The 18,503-nt window shown below is 38.2% G+C and overlaps 1 protein-coding gene across 1 annotated transcript; it reads right to left on the bottom strand.

The window, feature by feature from the left end:
* Nucleotides 1-15,001: 15,001 nt before the first annotated feature.
* LOC131675053 (prothymosin alpha-B-like) lies at nucleotides 15,002-15,612 on the bottom strand. The gene is made up of 2 exons (XM_058953878.1): nucleotides 15,601-15,612; nucleotides 15,002-15,493 (listed from the first exon to the last, which is right to left on the bottom strand). The coding sequence occupies exons 1-2, from the start codon at nucleotides 15,610-15,612 to the stop codon at nucleotides 15,002-15,004; spliced, it is 504 nt and encodes a 167-aa protein (XP_058809861.1).
* Between the last annotated feature and the right edge of the window lie 2,891 nt (nucleotides 15,613-18,503).

Below are 18,503 nucleotides of genomic sequence, written 5' to 3'. Positions count from 1 at the left end.
CCTCCAGTTGAAGTTGGCAGAGGACCATAAAAATCAATCGACAATAGTTCTCCAGGTTCATTCACTAGAATTGGTTGCATTACTGTATCTATTTTCTGATTGTAGTACTTGGTACCTTGGCACAAGTCACAGCGTTTAATTATGCTGCTAACTTTTTTCCGTACTTTTGGGATGTAGAAGTCTTCTTCTATCATTTTGAAGATTTTCCGACATCCTACATGCCTGTACATTTCGTGAAGTTCAGTTATTAAATCATTAATCATGTGTTCTGGGAGTACAAGTTTGGTTTTACCTTTTTCCCTTTTGAACACCAAATTTTCCTGGACCACGAATCGGTTGTTAAAACTTCCTCGTTTCTTGATCCTATTAATGAAAGCGTCCTGTTCTTGAAGATATTGAAGATTGATAAAGTTTTTTATAAGAGCTTGTGATGGTTTTTTCATCAAACTGGCTATACTAATCACGCCTTCTTCATCGTCGCTATCGTTTAGTATATATCTGGATAAAAAGTCTGCTGCTTTATTCTGACTTCCCGGCAAATACTCGCACGTCAAGTTGTAGTCTTGTAGGAATAGGCACCAACGCATCAATCGCGAGTTAGTGAACTTACAAGTAGACAAAAATTTAAGAGCTTCGTGATCAGTACGAACGACAATTTTCTTCGCGCCTCTTAAATATGTATCTAATTTTGAACAAGACCATGCGATAGCTAAAAGCTCCTTCTCGGTGGTAAAATAATTCAGCTCCGCTCCTTTTAATGTTCGCGAAATGAAAGTTATGACTTCTTCTTCGCCTTCCTGATTCAGTTGCGAGAGAGCTGCAGCTTCAGTATGGTAACTGGCATCAGTGGTTAGGATATATGGTTTTTCAGGATCTGGATATATCAGAGTGATATTTTCAATGAATAACTGTTTTGTTTCCTCAAAAGCCACTTGGTGCTCAGGTAGCCATTGGTAACCACTGCTTTTCCGCAACAAATCCATTAGAGGTCTACAGACGGCCGCATAATTCTTAGCGAATTTTGTATAAAAATTGACAAAACCGAGAAAGCTTTGCAAGCTTTTCAGATTTTTAGGAGCTTTGAATTCTTTTAGAAGCTGTAATTTTTCCCTTTGAGTCTTGATGCCCGAGGGTGTAATGACATGACCTAAAAATTCCATCTCGTTTTGCACTAGCTTTGATTTTGAGAATTTTAAAGTATAATTGCCCCTAGGGCAACAAGTGAATAACGCACGGAGATGATACATATGTTCTGCGAACGTTTTTGAGATGCAAAGAATATCGTCTACAAACGGGATTACAAATTGTTTTAAATCGCCAATGGATAGATTCAAAGCCCTTACCAGAGCAGCTATGCTAGTGCACGTTCCAAAAGGTACGACGTTAAATTCGTATGTATTTCCTTCAATTATAAAGGCTGTATACTTCTTACTCTTTTCGTCCAATGGGACTTGCCAAAAACTACTCGTTAAATCAAAGCTCGACATATAGTTAATTCCAAAACATTGCTGAAAAATGTCTTCCATACGTAATGGAGTTTCATAATCTTTTATCAGTTTTTTGTTCAGTTGTCTAGCGTCGAGACAGAATCGAACGGATCCATCTTTCTTCACGCTGATAACAACTGGATTTATAAAGTTGCTTTTTGACCTACGGACGATACCATCTCTCAACATTTCTTTGATTGCAGTTCTCACGTTCTCGCGATGTTTCAAAGGCACCGGATACTGTTTAGAAAAGTAAGGTTTTTCGTCCTGGAGTACTAACTTATGAGTGTAAATTTTCAATAGTCCGGGTTTTTTGCGGAATACGTCTTTGAATTCATATACCAATGCTGCTAATTCGTTTTTCTGACTCTCAGTTAAGCTTGAGCATACGCTAATTTTTTCGTTAATCTCCGTCCACGTTAGATTCGTATCGTCGTCTTTTGCGGCTCCTACGTCTATGTGGTTTTGGGTCAGATTTCCGAATAAGGATGCTTCTTCGCTAAAATTCTGGTCATACTCATGCCAAATCGACAGGCTCTGATATGTCTTTTCATCTAAAGACGTTTCATTATATCTCAAACAACCCACTATATTATTTATTTGAAAAGTTACACTCTCCTGCTCAGTATCCATTTTCATCCTTATACTTCTCATAGTATCATAGCCAATGATGCAATCTTTTACTAAATGTGGAATAATGAGAAAGGTTAGATCTACGTAAAGGTCACCTAATCTAACATTTAAATAACTTTGCTTTTTCAACTTAACCGTTTTTTATCCAGTGGCCACTTTAATTACATGTCCACTAATAGGCAAAGTCGGTTTTAGTTTAAAAATAGATGCATTTTGATTGTAAAATTCGTCGGAGATAGCTGAAATCTCGCTACCCGAATCAATCAATGCGTTAACCGAAATGCCTTCTATAATAATTTTAATTTCAGGGCATTTTCTGATATAATTGTTATCTTCGTTATTTTCGAGCTCATTCTTAATCTCATCCCGGGGATCATCAAATATAGTGTATAGTGATCCTTCCTTCGAATCTTTGCTCGAATCGTAAATTTTTACCGTTGCTACTCGCTGAGATTTTTTTTTCTTATCCGAGTTACGAGGAGCAACGCTTACTCGTTTCCCGAGGATGCAGTGTTTTCAAGTAGTTTTACTGAGTCTTCACTGATCTCCTCAAGGGAAGCTTTGGGCTTGCGCTCTCGCCGTTTACTTTGAGATTTTTGAACAGAGGAATTGATTGAAATGCTATTGACTTGGTGTTCATTAGCATTCTCTTTGGATGAGTTACGATTACTCACATAATCGTCGTTATCAAATGAAGAAAGTATTCTAATAAATTCAGATACTTTGCGTACACTTTTAGCTTGCACTAGTAAGCGTACATCCTTATCAAAATGACGTGAGAGTTTATCGATGAGTTCTTCCTCCTCTAAGCTCTCGTTAATATCATAAGCTAAATTTATTTTGCGAATTGCATAGTTATACCTAGATATTTTACCACTAGGGTAATACTTTCCAAATTCAATTTCCCGCATAATGTTTCTACGGATTTCTGCATTCCAAAATTTTTCTCTAAACAAGCGTTCAAAATCATTAAAATTATTGATTTCCCGTTGTACTAGATCATACCAAGCAGAATTCACACCGGCTATTGATTGGGAAATTAAACAGAGCAACTGAGCCGTATTACAATTACTTGCTTGTAAATATCTTTTAAAGTCATTCAGATTATTATTGGGACGATATTTGTAGCTGTCATCATACTTTGGACACGTCAACGTGGGCTGTTTGAAAGTCTCTACTATCGTCTCGTTGACCATATGTTTACTGTTTTCATTTGCTATTGATTTCTCTACTTCTACTCTAAGCTCTGAAATGTTATCTTTCATTTCGTCAACAATATTATCCTTAGCGCGGATAATATCATTTAAGTTTTCATCGCAACGTTCTTTCAATTGTTCGATAACTGCATTTGAGTCATTCAAATTCGATTTTAATGTAGAGATCAATGTCTCTTGTTCATTTACTTTGCATGTTAGTCTTTCGACTTTATTGCAAAGTTTGTTGATTGTTTCAGACATTGTCGCGAAATCATGAAATAGTTTCGTTTGTTCACAATCTAGTTGTTTTAACTCCCCTACAACCGCTTTTTCCCATTCTCGAGTTTTCTTATCATGATCGTTCAAATCATCATCCAGAAAATCATTATTCAATTCGTTTAGGATCGCTTCTGAAGTGATTTCAGTTGACGTGAAAACAGAGCGTCGTTTATTTCCCGACATTTTGGAAATTAGCTTAAAACGTCGCCTTGATCAAAGAAATATTGAGAGAGTCAAAATATAAGAGATCGTGCCTTAATTACTCAAATTTAATTAACAATAAACCAATGAAAGACTATGCTATATTTTCTAACTACATGAATATATTTGAATAACAGAGTAAGAAGTAAAGCTTGTTTATATCAAACGCTAGTCATTACGCTGCTGGAACGGGCAACGAATCGACCATGAATGTACACATATTGTGTACAAACAACAGGTCCTCGTGTAAGGTGCGAATGTTTGTCGCCGTTACATGACATACCGTTTCGAATCGCGATTCCAATAAACTAATTCTTTCTCGCAATTCCTGCACTTCTTTTCTCAACGCAGCATTTTTGCGTTTCGCTAGCTTTAATTTCGGCTATTCGTCATAATGAAGATTCGAATATGCACGCGACAAATCAAGGATCTTTCGCTCGAAAACTGTTAACAAACTTCTAAAGAGTCCCTGTTCGGGCGCCAAATGTAACGTTTGAGTGTATCTCGCGTTATTAAAATAATAGTTCGGACTCTTTACATTAAATTCGCAATAACGTCTCCGAGAAAAGCAAGAAGTTGACACGCGCGCAATCTAAATAACAAAAGAAAATCTTTCGAGTGGCAAACCACGAGGCTTGCCAACTCGATGAGCTGCTTCGAAGTGCAATTGATAGCAATCGCATCTATCGGGGAGAGGCCCGACAGCGCCGCAATTACTACTCAATTTGACTTCTCAACAATAGATATGTTTCAGGAGGGAAGATCTCTAAGGCTGCTTTTTTCTCATGGGAGAAATAGTCTCATGAGTTGAGCTCTTAGAGATCAGTAGGAAAGGAGTTCAACAGGCTAACCACTGAAAAGAAATTCGTCTCAGGAAATAGCTGAGGCTTTATTTCTACACAGTGCTCGCGCTGCTAAGCAAGGTAGGAAAGTGAGTCCTTTTGCCGCAGCGACGAGCGAATTTATACATGCGAAATGGGCTCCTTTCTACGCTTGGTAGCCCCTACAACGCTATTTTTGTCTTTGACGCAAATTTTGTACATGTTTTATTGCAAAATGGCTCGATCGAAATTGCAATTATGCGATTTAAAAAATTAAGCTAGAAAAGATGAATTTTTTAATATAAATTTCATCTCGAGGAAAAATCGCCTCTCAAAGTTATAAGTTATACAATTTAATAATCAAATTACGCCGTTTTTACAATAAAATTATGGAAAATTTTTACATGAAAAAATCGCTTGTGGTTAGAAGAATGTTATTTAAATAAAAGATGATTAATGTTGCTCTTTAATTTTGAATAATAATTGAAAAACAGATTTGCAAATTTCTTTTTTAGCGGTTTAAAAATCAGCAAATTAGTAACAATCATAATCATCAATTTTACAGATACGTATGATCGATTCTCTATCTAATCGTGTTATTTTAATTGTTTAAAAAAATTATAAATTGTTTATTTATTGATAACTTAATGGGTAATTAGTTATCAAAGTGTCAAATTCTTGCTTTTCTGTTTCAATACGTCGAGATTGTAATCGTATGCTCGAAATAATAATATCATTGTTTATTGCAAAATAACTAACAATGTTAACTTGTAGATTAGATTTGACTAACAAATATCGATTTGAGAGTTATATCAACATGAAATTCAGAATCAGCGCATCAAATTTAACTAAGAAATACTTTTGTTCGTTTAAAAAACTTTATAATTGACGATTTTCGGTTGTAAACAATAAATTTTCCCACGGTCGTGACTTCACGCTCCTTATATGGTAATATTTTCGCAGAGTTGCCCTAACACATTTGCATATACGTGTGAAAAGCGCCTACGCTCAATTACCGATTTTCTCTAATTGTCTCGTGTGTGACGGGTTGCCGTTTTGCAGAGGAAAATAGGAGACAAATCAGACTGGACCGTTACATTATATTCAATAATTTATATCTAATCACTATTCTATATTTTTAACTTAGGTACAATGGATCATTAAGGACAACTTCCTCCATGCGTATCACTTTCGCAAAGTTCAACAACTGAAAGAAGCAGATTACCATGTGCGGGTTGAATTTTGCCAAAGGTTATTACGTAGAATCGAAAACGATGAACATTTTTTAGAAAACATTTTATTTACCGATGAATCGACGTTTGGGAGAGACGGAACGTTCAATATGCATAATAACCATTATTATGCTGTAAAAAATCCCAGATTAGCTATTGTAAATAGACACCAGAATCGATTTTTCTTTGAATTATTGGTGTGGTATCGTGAAAAATGAAGTTGTAAGTACATACAAATATATTTCTACACAAATATATATATTTTTTATTTATTTACAAAATTTATTTACAATCTGTCAACCTTAAATAAAAAGGACAATCAGTAAATTATTTTACAATATAGACAATTTTACATGTTATCAGCAGAGTACTTCAGTAAGTATTCTATCTTGATCTTGTAATGCAAAGGTACTGCTTTTTATCTTGAGTTATATTGTGTCTTCTTTATTTTACGTTTCTTAAGTCTTGTATTGGTAATCAATTCCGAAAGAAGTTTGCTAATACGTTTATTTGAATGGTTTCCTAGTTTTGTGTAGTATTTTGCGAATAAAGTTTGAATTTCTTCTTTCTCTGTTGCGATCTGTACATCATTTGGAATACTTTCGCTTGGAACGAACCACGGCGCGTGTGTTATGTTGTGTAGGACTTTCGATTGGAATCTTTCTAGGATTTTAATGTTCGAGTTTGAAACGGCTCCCCATAGTTGAATGGCGTAGGTCCAGACTGGCTTGGATACTGCTTTATATAGAAGAAGTTTATTTTCAATTGTTAGCTCCGATTTTCCTCCATTTCAATCCTAGTTATTTCCTCTTTGTGAATATATGTTCTTTCCATGTCAACCTTCTATCCAGATGTATACCTAAGGATTTGACATAGTCTTTCTGCGTATGTATATGTCATTCAACGAAATATGTGGACACGTATTTTTACGGAGAGTAAATGTGGTGTGAATTGATTTACTCTCATTTACTATTATTCTCCACGCATTTAGCCAGTTTTGGAGATAGTTATTAACGTAATTTTATAGTGTTTCCCATGCTATTGTTGTTTCTTGATGTGTTAATATTGCTGTATCGTCTGCATATGTTACTGTCAGAATATTTGGAGACATTGGTAGGTTCGATGTGTATAGCAGGTATAGCGTTGGTCCTAAAACACTGCCCTGTTGTACACCTGCTCTTATTACTTGCCATGTTGATACTTTTTTATTGATTTTCTACCTGAAATATTCTGTCTTGCAGGTAAGATTGTAGTAAATCACTGTAACATTTCGAAAAAAATTCCTCTATGTTGAGAAATATGTCTATATAGTACAGTTTGTTTTCTATGGATTTCCTCGCTGTTGATACTATTTTTTTCACTTATTCGATCGTGGAATGATAACTTCTGAATCCGAATTGGTGGTCCGGGATAAGTTTTCTATCTATTACGGTTTGATTTATTCTTGCTGGTATGTTTTTTTCATAGACTTTTCAGAGTACAGGCAGTAGACTAATTGATCTGTATGAGGTCACAAGTTCATTTTCTTTACCAGGTCTAGGTATTAAGATAATCTCTGCTACTTTCCATTGAGAAGATAAATAGCAATGACGGAAGCATGCATTAAATATTATTGTTTTATATCGAATTGCTATCGTGGGAAGCTTTTTAATCATTTTTCTTGTAACGATATCTTAACCGAGGGCTTTTTTATTATTTATGTTATTAATGATTTTGAGTACTTCCTTTAGTTTAACTGGTTTCGATGGAATGTTATCCTGTGCATTATGATCTTGTAGTAAGATTTCTTTTTCTTGTTCAGTGATTATACGTTGATGTGGTTTGAACACTTCGCTTAGATGATTTGCAAAAGTTGCCATTTTTTCCTCGTCAATCTGGCCCAGTTTCCACAGTTTTTACGTATGGGTGGAAGAAATGAGGTTGGTCTATTTAATCTTTTTGTCGCTTTTCATAGTGAGTAATTCGTTGCTTCGATTGGACAAAATGTTTCTTCTGTATTTCTGCATTTTTCTGTATGAACAATACTTTCTTCAGTTCTTTAACTACTCTATTCTAGATTCGTTTTATCCTGGCCCAATCTTGTAATCTAATACCTTTTTCTCAGTAGTCGTTTTTCTTTGATTTTTTGTTCTACTACTACTATAAAGATGACTTGATATTCTGTCTTCATTACAGTAGTGGAGCATTGGTTAATAGCTACAGTAAGGAGTGAGTTTAATGTTTGTATACTGTTTTCTATGACAGTAGTTGATTTGAGAGTTACATTACATTTATACGTTCCTCTAGGAAGCTTGTATATTTTTTCCAGTCTGTTATTGTGAGGTTGTTTACAGTTTTGTGCACAGTAGAGTTTAGAGTGACTATTATCGGTGAATGATCTAATGTAAGGTCAAAGCATGAGGAATCTTACATATGTGTTTTATTCATACCTTCAACTATTGCAAAGTCAATCAAATCTGGTTTCTTGAACATGTCCATTGGCTAATATGTTGGTTCTCCAGTAGATGTTGGAATGTATTTGTTTAATTGTAATATTTCGTATAGTACTTTGTTTATCCTTGATTATTACATTGGTTGCTTGAAGGTAAATTTCGCTGGTGTGTGTATGAACGTAGTGGATTATTTTTGTTTTGATTCTTATTGCAGTTCCTCCGTATGCTTTATTGAGCGGATGATTCGTTTTATATAAGGTGTAGTTTGGTATACTGAGATAGTTCTTGCTTGTAAAGTGTGTTTCTGATATCAACATGATGTTTATATTTTCATAGTTTAAGAATGATTTTAATTCCAAGTACCGTTGCATTAGACCACTTGCGTTACAGATATCGAGTTTTAAACTACTCATTTTGATAGTTTGTTTACTAATACGGTCAAGGGATTGAGCATAGTGTTCATTCTTTGTATCAGCTGCTGCATGATATGTTCAAGTTTATTTGTGTTATTATTGTTGGAGTGTTTACTGGGCTTTTGTGTAGCACTTGTAAATCAGCCTGATAAATAAATATAATAATGAATAATAATAATTAAACTTAAATCTTATTACGTTTGACGTATATACAATTTTTTTTTAAATCAGTGTCTGTATCTCAAGTATATTGAAAATACAATTTTTTTTATTATATTCACATTCAGATTGGTCCAGTACAAATGCCCAATTATTTGGGCGCTGATAATTACGTAGACTTCTTGCAAAATCAGCTTCCGAGATTGTTGCGCTATTTACCTAATGAAGATCGGCAAAACATATGGTATCAGCACGGTATCAAATGGTTTAAAATTAAACAAAACTTAAATAAATGGCCGGCATAAAAAACTTCGTCGTCTGAGAGGAAAAAACCTGCCATTTTACAAGCCAAACTTAATCTAAAAAGGCGCAGAGACAATATTAAAAGATGGCATAATCGCGTACATTTCGTTGCAATTTATTTTTCTTCTCCGAAGAATTTTTCGAGTGTCGGCTCGGCGACACTTTATTGTACGATCATAGATTCGAGAGCGAAGGCTTTATCGGATTTTGTATGCGTATACAAGTTGTATCGTATATCGGCTATGAATCATGGGACAAAGAGAAAAATTTGAAATAGAAACACACCATGAAAATTAAGACACACGTTATCGGCGGCACTAGTTTCGATTTTGACACAAGCATCTTGATTTCGTTGCAAGCAAACCACGGTTAAATTATACTCGGTCGTACGGAACAAGCTTTGAAGATTTACAATTAAAGTTTTTTTATTCAATTTTTTCTTTAATTCCATAATTTTCATGTTTCATTCTTTGTTATATACACGGTGACTCAAAAACATATGTAACTAATAATTCCATTCGATCCGTCTCGAAAAATTAATTTAGAATTGTGTTCTTAGTTTTTCGATTAAATAATTAGGTAATTAGATAATTAGCTTCAAAGATTGGCCAATCAGCGCACAGCTTTAGAAGAACGGGCGCTTGGTAGCGAGCGCGGAGCAGTGAGGGGGGGCCAGCGGCGCGCGCCGCCGCTGATTGCAAGCAGTGCTCAACCCAGTCGTACAACACGGAGCTCCCATGTCTACATACTGATATTCGTATTCATTGATTGAACGCGTATCAATAATAAGAACGGTTCAATACCGATTGACTAATAACAATGATGCACGTGAAAGCTTTTGTGTTTATTTTGCGAAATAGGTTATTTAGTATCCGTGGTCGTCGAATTCAAACTCGCTGTCTTACTTAAGAATTATGTTCATTTAATGCTGAAAATCGCTGTGATCGGCTACTACATCATTGCTTTTTTTTGCGTTTGAGAAAATTGCGATCAATAGGTAGAGGCGTACAGTGTGTTTCCAATTAGCTTAGTTATACGTTTTTTTAAGATTAAGAAATAAAATAATAATAAATAAATACTGACAACCCTCGGCTGAAAATTTCCATGTGAGAAATTCACCCCTGATGTGTCATCACACTTGGAACAAAGTCTCAATTCGTGTGTGCGAGACGATTTACACTAGTCACACACAGAAAATCCATCCTAAAATTTTTCACGCGTGCGAATCGTATCACATCTGAATTTGAGACTATGGGTAAGACTCTAATAGGGCCTATAATAGAAGGAGCTTTAAATCTCCGAGAAAAAAAGCGTTTTGACAAGTAGGCGGCTCGTAAACAAAAATGCTGTCGCTACGATGGTTTGCAGCAACTCGGCGCCTCGAATCAAGTGAAATTTGAATTTCAGTAATGATCATTAGTCATGAAGTTATTTCCAGCACATAATAATTATAAAGAAAATATCGCAATGCTGAAGACTAGATCTACAATACATTGCGCATTTCTGAAACCACGCATCAATTTAATATTAATTTTATTAGCACAAATAAAAATACATAAGTGATATTATTATCAATCTAACGAGCAAGCTACAATTATCAAAATAGTTAGGATTATTGTAGAACCCATTAGAACTTTAAGTCGTAGTCTGGGAAGCGAAACGCTTTTCATAAAGTGCGTAAATGTGTGTACATCAATTTTTCTAAGTTGAATTAAGAATTATAAATAATAAAAAACTGAAAATTGTAAAAGTCGTCGCCACTTTTCGGTGAAAAGAAATTCCAAAAACAAATTTCCATAATTTCTTTTAAAATCAATTTCTCGTTGCCGCTGTTCCGCATGGTAACTTCATCGTTTAGAAAACCGACATACGAAAGAAGATCCGTAATGAGTCAAAGGTGCCAGGCTGCTCGGAGAGAGTAGTGGATGTGGCGAAGGTGCGGAATTTGAGAGGAATAAACAAAACGGGGGATGAGGCTGTGGGGTATGAGGACAGATGAACGTAGTGCGACTTAAGAGAATTGCGGACGCCGACGGGGCGGCCCATTGAGGTTTATTTTGAATTTAAAATGAGCAAAAATCTTATCACCGTCGATTTTGGCTTTGAAAAAATTTTGAAAGCAGCAAGTTGTATCTTGAAGGGCCTAGAATGAAAAAGGATACCGATTTTTGCGATTACAAAGTTCGGTGTGATACTTTTTCTCGAGCTCACAGTCGAAAACTGGGAAATTCAGTTTATCGCTTTCAGCAAGGTCGCGCTGGCAATTGTACGCTCCACAATCGTTTTTCGATCTCGAAAATGTGTTTTCCATTGTATTTTTCATCGCTGAACACGAATCTGAAATTAAATTATTTCGACAACTTAAAAGTTCAACAAAATTTGATACGTGGAAACAGAAAAAGTCACCCTACTGTTTTCGTGTTTCTTGGACGCGAGTTTGAAGTCAATTGTCATCACAGCTGTCATGACAACTGCTAACTGTCAAACTGGCAATTTGACTTTAGATTCAGGGTCAACGACAAAAAATACAATGGAAAAAACTTTTTTTGGGAGAAACATGATGCTTTCAAAATTTTTTTAGAGCCGAAATCGACGGTCATAAGATTTTTGCTCTTCCATGATCATAATAAACCACAGTGCGGCCTCAGAAAAGCTGCGAACGAAGCGAGGCTCAAGTAAAAATTCTGATGACGCCGAGGTTTAGGCGAAGAGGGCAGACGTGCGCTAAGCTGCTCTGAGAAAAAGGTCACATATAGCAGAGGCTCGGGGAGGAAAAGAAGACGAGCACGGCGCGGCCTTCGAAATAGGCAGGAGGAAGCTGGGACTTGATTAAGCAGGGTAGACGAGTGCAGTGATGACTGAAAATACGACAAGCGAAGCAACGGCGCTGGGAAGATAGCAGACGAGCTCAGTGCTGTTCGGGAAAAGTCAAAGGAGCCGAGTGCTGGTCTGATGAGGGCGGACGAGCACAGTGCTGCTCTAAAAAGGAGCGGACGAGCCTAGTGTTGCTACGATAAAGGGGTATGAGTTCAGTGCGGATCTCTAAAAAGGCAGATTAGCGAGGGCAACGTTAAAAAGTGTAGACGAACGAAGGGCTGCGTCTAGAAGGGCAGACGGGCAGAAGGCTACGTCAGAATAGGACGGCCGAGCGGAGGGCTCTGTGATGTAGGGCAGACGAGCAGAGACCTAAGTCACAATATAACGAACGAGTGGAGAGCTGCGTCCAAAAGGGCAGACGATCAGAGGGCTATGTTAAAACAGGACAGATGAGCGGAGAGCTGTGTAAAATGAGGAAGACGGACGGAGGGCTGCGTCATGAAGGGCAGACGAGCAGAGGGTTGCGTCGAATTTAGACGGACGGTGGTAGGGATTCGTCGAAATTAGACGGACGGCGAAAGGGAGACGTCGAAATAAGATGGACGGGCAGAGGGCAGCGTCATGAGAGGCAGACGAGCAGAGGGCTACGTCGAAAAGGACAGACGAACTGGGGGCTGGGTGGAATAGGGCGGACGAGCGGGAGTAAAGGTGAAATAAGACGGACGAGCGGAGGGCTGCATCCAAAAGGGCAGATCAGATCAGAGGGCTATGTTAAAACATGACGGACGAGCGGAGGGCTGTGTAAAATGGGGCAGACGAGCGGAGGGTTGCGTCATGAAGGGCAGATGAGCAGAGGGCTGCGTCGAATTTAGACGGACGGTGGTAGGGATTCGTCGAAATTAGACGGACGGTGAAAGGAAGACGTCGAAATAAGACGGACGGGCAGACGGCAGCGTCTTGAGAGGCAGACGAGCAGAGGGCTACGTCGAAAAGGGCAGACGATCAGAGGGCTATGTTAAAACGGGACAGACGAGCGGAGGGCTGCGTCGAAATTAGACGGACGGTGAAAGGGAGACATCGAAATAAGACGGACGGGCAGAGGGCAGCGTCATGAAAGGCAGACGAGCTGGGGGCTGGGCGGAATAGAACGGACAAGTGGAGGGCTATGTCGGAAAGGGCAAACGAGCTGTGTGCTTGATGAAACAGGGCAGACGAGCGGAGGGCAGAATAAAATGAGACGGACGGGTGGGGGGGCCGAAGAGCTGCGTCTAAAAGGGCTTGCGAGTCGAGGGCTACGTCGAAATTAGACGGACGGGCAGAGGGCTGAATGAAATAGGTCACACGAGCGGAGGGCTGTGTGAAATAGGACGGACGAGCAGACAGCTGCATCCTCAAGGGCAGACGAGCAGAGCGCTATGTCAAAAAGAGCAGACGAGTCAAAGGCTGGGTGAAATAGGGCGAACGCGTAGAGCGCCATGTCTAAAAGGGCAGACAAGCTAAGGGCTGGGTGAAAATGAACGGACGAGCGGGGGGTTGTGTTCAGAAGGGTAGAGGAGCACAGGGCTATGTTCGAGTCCGAGTCCGCAGAAAAGAGTGCAGATGCGTTGTGCTGAATGGAAAAAACGGCAGACGAAGCGGTTGCATAGATTGTAGCCAGTCGAACATGGGGAGTCCTAGCAAAAGATTCAAGCAGTGCGGACTCGAAAAAATTGGCGAAGGAGCCCAGTGCTGCTTTAGTAAGGGGTCAGTTGGAGTGAGGGTACGGAAAAACGCTTAGGCAAACGCAGTGCTGACTGGGAATAACGGCACATAAAAGCGAGGGCGCTAGTTGTAAGCTAGACGAGCAGGGGGTCAGGCTAAGTGGGGCTTGAATAAGAAGATGGTCGAGCCCATTTCTTCTCTGGAAAAGGCCAATCAAGCATAGTGTTAACTTGGATTGACAGTTAACGACAAGCAATAACAGCGGGCGACTTGAGGACAAGATAAGGCGGTTATAGTAGGGTCTTAGGAATGGGTCCGACGGAGCAAGGGCGCGGAAATGATCCCAGACGACCACATTGCTAACTAGAAATTATGTTAAACGGAGCGGGTTCTCGGAAAAAGAGGACGGATGTGTCCAATGCAGGTTTGAAATAGAGTTAGACGAAGTTGGGTTCGGAAAAGAGAGCGGACGAGGCCATTCTGACTTGGAGTAAGAGTTAGTCGAAGCGGAGTCTCAAAAAATAGGGCGGAGCGAGCATAGTTTAAGAAGATGGGAAGGTAGAGCAATGACTCGGAAGAAAAAGCGGTCAACCTCAGGGCGGTTTCATAAGTGTTTCAGACATATAGAGATTTGTGTGAAGGGCAGACGTGCTCAGTGCTGCTTGATAGAAGAGTCAGAGTCAAACATGGACTTTGGTAGAAAGGCAAAGGAGCACAGTGTGACCTGGTTTAGCCGTAGAAGACGTGAAGATAATATTGAAAAGACAAAAGCAACGGGCGGAACAGGTAATGCAACAGACCAAAGGTAAGCTGTGGTATAAGTGTCAATGATCAAGAGTTAGACGTAGTCGATGTTTTGGGAAATATGGGAAAGGAAGAACGAGAGCGGAAAAAAGGTAGAATAACGAGAACGGTCTCACCACCCTACGCTTATTTGACCTTTCGACAGTTGACATTCTGTCACCTAACCCACAATTATTTGTCTTGATTCCAGTTTTAGAAGTTGAACGAGTAAATTATCACTCTTCTTTTTAATTATTTATCTAATTACCTCAATTTTAGAAAAAATTTTTCATAAGTCCACTTATCCATAACTGTTTGTGATGAACTCAGTGGTGTATGAAAATTTAAATAATTGAGGCCCGTATTGAGAACAACCAAAACAGCTAAGGGAGATGATTGAAAAAAACAGATTTATATAACAAATCATCTTTATTTACACAGAGTATAACGTTTTATCGAATTATTCGAATTTCGTCTACTATTAGGCTGAATAGTTTTTAGTAAAACCTTAGTAGAAAAGAAAAAATATAAAAAACATGTAAATTCATATCTCCCAATCCAGATCGTTGCCAACGTCGTCATCATCTTCATCCATACTATCATCAGCCTCACTGTCTTCGTTGCCATCATTTTCACCATCGTTGTTCATATCATCATCATCATCTTCTCCATTTTCATCATTGCCATCAATATCAACATCATCACCATTCTCGTTCTCCTCCTCAACAACATCATCATCACGATTACCACCATCATCACCATCCAAGCATTGTTCGAAATGCTCCCCCTGTTGCTGAATACACAAAATAGCTCTACGTCTTATCTGATGTGTAGCTGCATGTATTTTTTCGGGTTCTAGATGCTGAGCGTGATGTTGGATTCCTTGAATCATTTCATTTGGGTCATTGAGGCCGCCATTGTGATAAACTGCTTCTTTGGATGTCCCCCAGTAAAAGTAGTCCAATGAGTTCAAATCAGGAGATCTTGCTGGCCAGCGTACTGGACCATTATTGCCTATCCAATGGACGCCATATACCTTGAAGAATTAAAATATTTTATAAGCGATTTTAATATACCTGCGTAAAATTAGTTATGAAACCAATAATTTTTCTAGTCGACAGTTGTACATGCAGGTGCATGTACAGACATATACATATTTAGTTTCTAGCGCTGTACTGGGAATGCAATCTCACATGCTCCCCGAAGTATACTCGTACTAATGAAGCCGTGTTGGTTTTAAAACTTCTGTAGACTAAAGTAATCAAAATACTGGCAGCATACGTAGAGATTAAAAAAATCCTACATGAAATTTCAGAGCGTTAAGACTTTCATTAGGAGAAATCGCGTAATACAATTTTTGGTAAGGAAGGGTAAAGCAGGCAGAAAAATGAAAAGAAATGCTTTATTCGACAGAAAGACTTTGGCGTCCGCGTCACGGAAGAGACTAGAACGAATTGAGCGGCAACGCCGCTAGCCGCCAAGAGAGAGCGAGACGTGCAGTCAAGCACATGCGCAGAGCAAAATAGGCGAGACGCCTTTACATATTTCCAACACTCCCTCACGGCGAGTCTATTTAATTAATAATCTTTGCTTCTTTCTCACATTAATGTCTAAAGTCTTCCTTATATTAATTAATATTAATGATGCACTAACACTCGATTCGAGTAATTATTTATTTATTCAAAGATAGAAATGATTTCTCAAAAAAAATAACAATAGGTAAATTGTACGTTATTCGGCCGTCGCGCTTCGCGAATCAGCTCGTAAGAACTTTAACAAATTTTAATGCTATTGAATAGTCGCGCGTCGCGAATCCACTGCCGAAAAGTCGAGTCTCTGTTTTTATATTGACTCTTCAGCCCGTATTAATATGTTGAGTAATCTAAAAATCAAAATGTCGGGCGCCCCAAATTTTCGGACTACTTATCTTTTAATTTCGCTCAGTTTGTATTTCGTAAAAATGCCGTTCGTCGTTTATACATTATTTCGTTTTCAATCGATTGCTGATGAAATCAAAATGAAGAAATATTTACGTCTCAGGACGTAACATCTCCGTGGCTAGATCGTTGTATATCGGTGTGATATCAACGCAAAACAAAATAGAATAAATAAATAAATGTACATTACTTTTGGTTATTCGGCAATCAATTGAATGAGCTTTAATTTTGCCTTAATAGTACTTTTAATGCTAGGCGAACAATAATACTCCGTATCGTGGTATAATAGAGCTTCATTTCAGGATTCGATATGTATATACAGGGTGGCCCATTTTAAGTGATCCACTCAGATATCTAGATTGGAGTGAGTTTTATCGAAAAAAGTTTCAGACAAAAGTTACTCAACTTTGAGGGGGCCATGTTTCTATGACCTTGGATTTGACCTTGGAGGTCATGTTCAAGGTCATTTCAAGGTCAACTTTGTTTTTTTAAATAGGAACCCCCATTTTTGACCCCGGATTCGGAAAGAGCGGGAAATTTTACGTCCAAAACGGTATTTTAAAATTTTTTTTCATGGCCTTGAGAAGGTCGATTTAAGGTCAAATGCTTGAAAAACTGCATAAAAGCGTTTTTTTAATTTTTAAGATATCGAAAAATGACCTCTACAAAATTTGTTCAGAACAGAGTGGGCCACCCAATGCACCAAAAACCTTTGACCTTTAACCTCATTTTGAAGGTCATTTCAAGGTCGAAGTGTTTTTTGTAATGGAAACCCCTCTTTTTGACCGAATTTTGAACCTATTTTTGAACGGATTTCCGACGTTTGGATAAGGTATTGTGTTGAGTTTCGCGCTATGTGCGAATCCGGGGTCAAAAAGAGGGGTTTCCATTACAAAAAACACTTCGACCTTGAAATGACCTTCAAAATGAGGTTAAAGGTCAAAGGTTTTTGGTGCATTGGGTGGCCCACTCTATTCTGAACAAATTTTGTAGAGGTCATTTTTCGATATCTTAAAAATTAAAAAAACGCTTTTAGGCAGTTTTTCAAGCATTTGACCTTAAATCGACCTTCTCTAGGCCATGAAAAAAAATTTAAAAATACCGTTTTGGACGTAAAATTTCCCGCTCTTTCCGAATCCGGGGTCAAAAATGGGGGTTCCTATTTAAAAAAACAAAGTTGACCTTGAAATGACCTTGAACATGACCTCCAAGGTCAAATCCAAGGTCATAGAAACATGGCCCCCTCAAAGTTGAGTAACTTTTGTCTGAAACTTTTTTCGATAAAACTCACTCCAATCTAGATATCTGAGTGGATCACTTAAAATGGGCCACCCTGTATATAACGGATTTGTGTTTTTAACTAATGTGATTCTAATGTGAAAATTGGAATATGTTGCTTCTTTCTGGTGGAAATTTCTTTAGGAGTAGGGACGGGAGGTGTGGTGTTTGAGGTCTGATTCGTGAATGGAGTTATTGCTTGTGGGTTCTCATTTTTTTGTTTGTCTATTACTATTTCATCCAATGCATATTTTTCATCTTTTGATGGAGTTTGGTTTCTTTGTTTAAGCAGTGGTTCGTTCAGTGCCACCAGTAATTGTGTTATTGAACTAAATATGGCTCCTAGCAAATATGCAGAAATTCCATATATAGAGTGTAGAGTGTAGCCTCTGATTATTACATTGATTAAACTTTTACCGCATTGAAATATAATGGCGATCATTATGATGGCAGAACTTATAGAACCAAATTTAGTTAGTTTGGTGATGAACTTGTTTCATGTGCTTCCAGCGATGTTGGTTAGTGTTTGTTCTGTCAGTATTAGGTTTGATACTAATCCTCCCTCTATACTTTCGTCGCCTCGCATACTTCTCGCGATTACGTTGAGGAGTGATGCTTTCTCCATGGGAAAGAGGATGTGATTCTGTAGTTTTTGTAGGTCTTCTTGGGAGTAGATCCCACTGGTCGCCAATGATTCTAGTTCCGTCGGTTTCCATGTTATTTTGGTGATCGGTTTCAAGGTTAAAACTGCGTTGGTTGTTCTTCTCGGTGTTGTTGTAAAATTTATCCATTCGTTTCCTATTTTGTAGTATTGGGGAATGATTGTGTTAC

Source organism: Phymastichus coffea, unplaced genomic scaffold, assembly GCF_024137745.1.
Source record: "Phymastichus coffea isolate CEN01 unplaced genomic scaffold, Cenicafe_Pcof_1.1 PCOF00015, whole genome shotgun sequence".
In the NCBI taxonomy this organism is placed as follows: domain Eukaryota; kingdom Metazoa; phylum Arthropoda; class Insecta; order Hymenoptera; family Eulophidae; genus Phymastichus; species Phymastichus coffea.
This window is presented reverse-complemented; position numbering and strand designations above follow the sequence as displayed.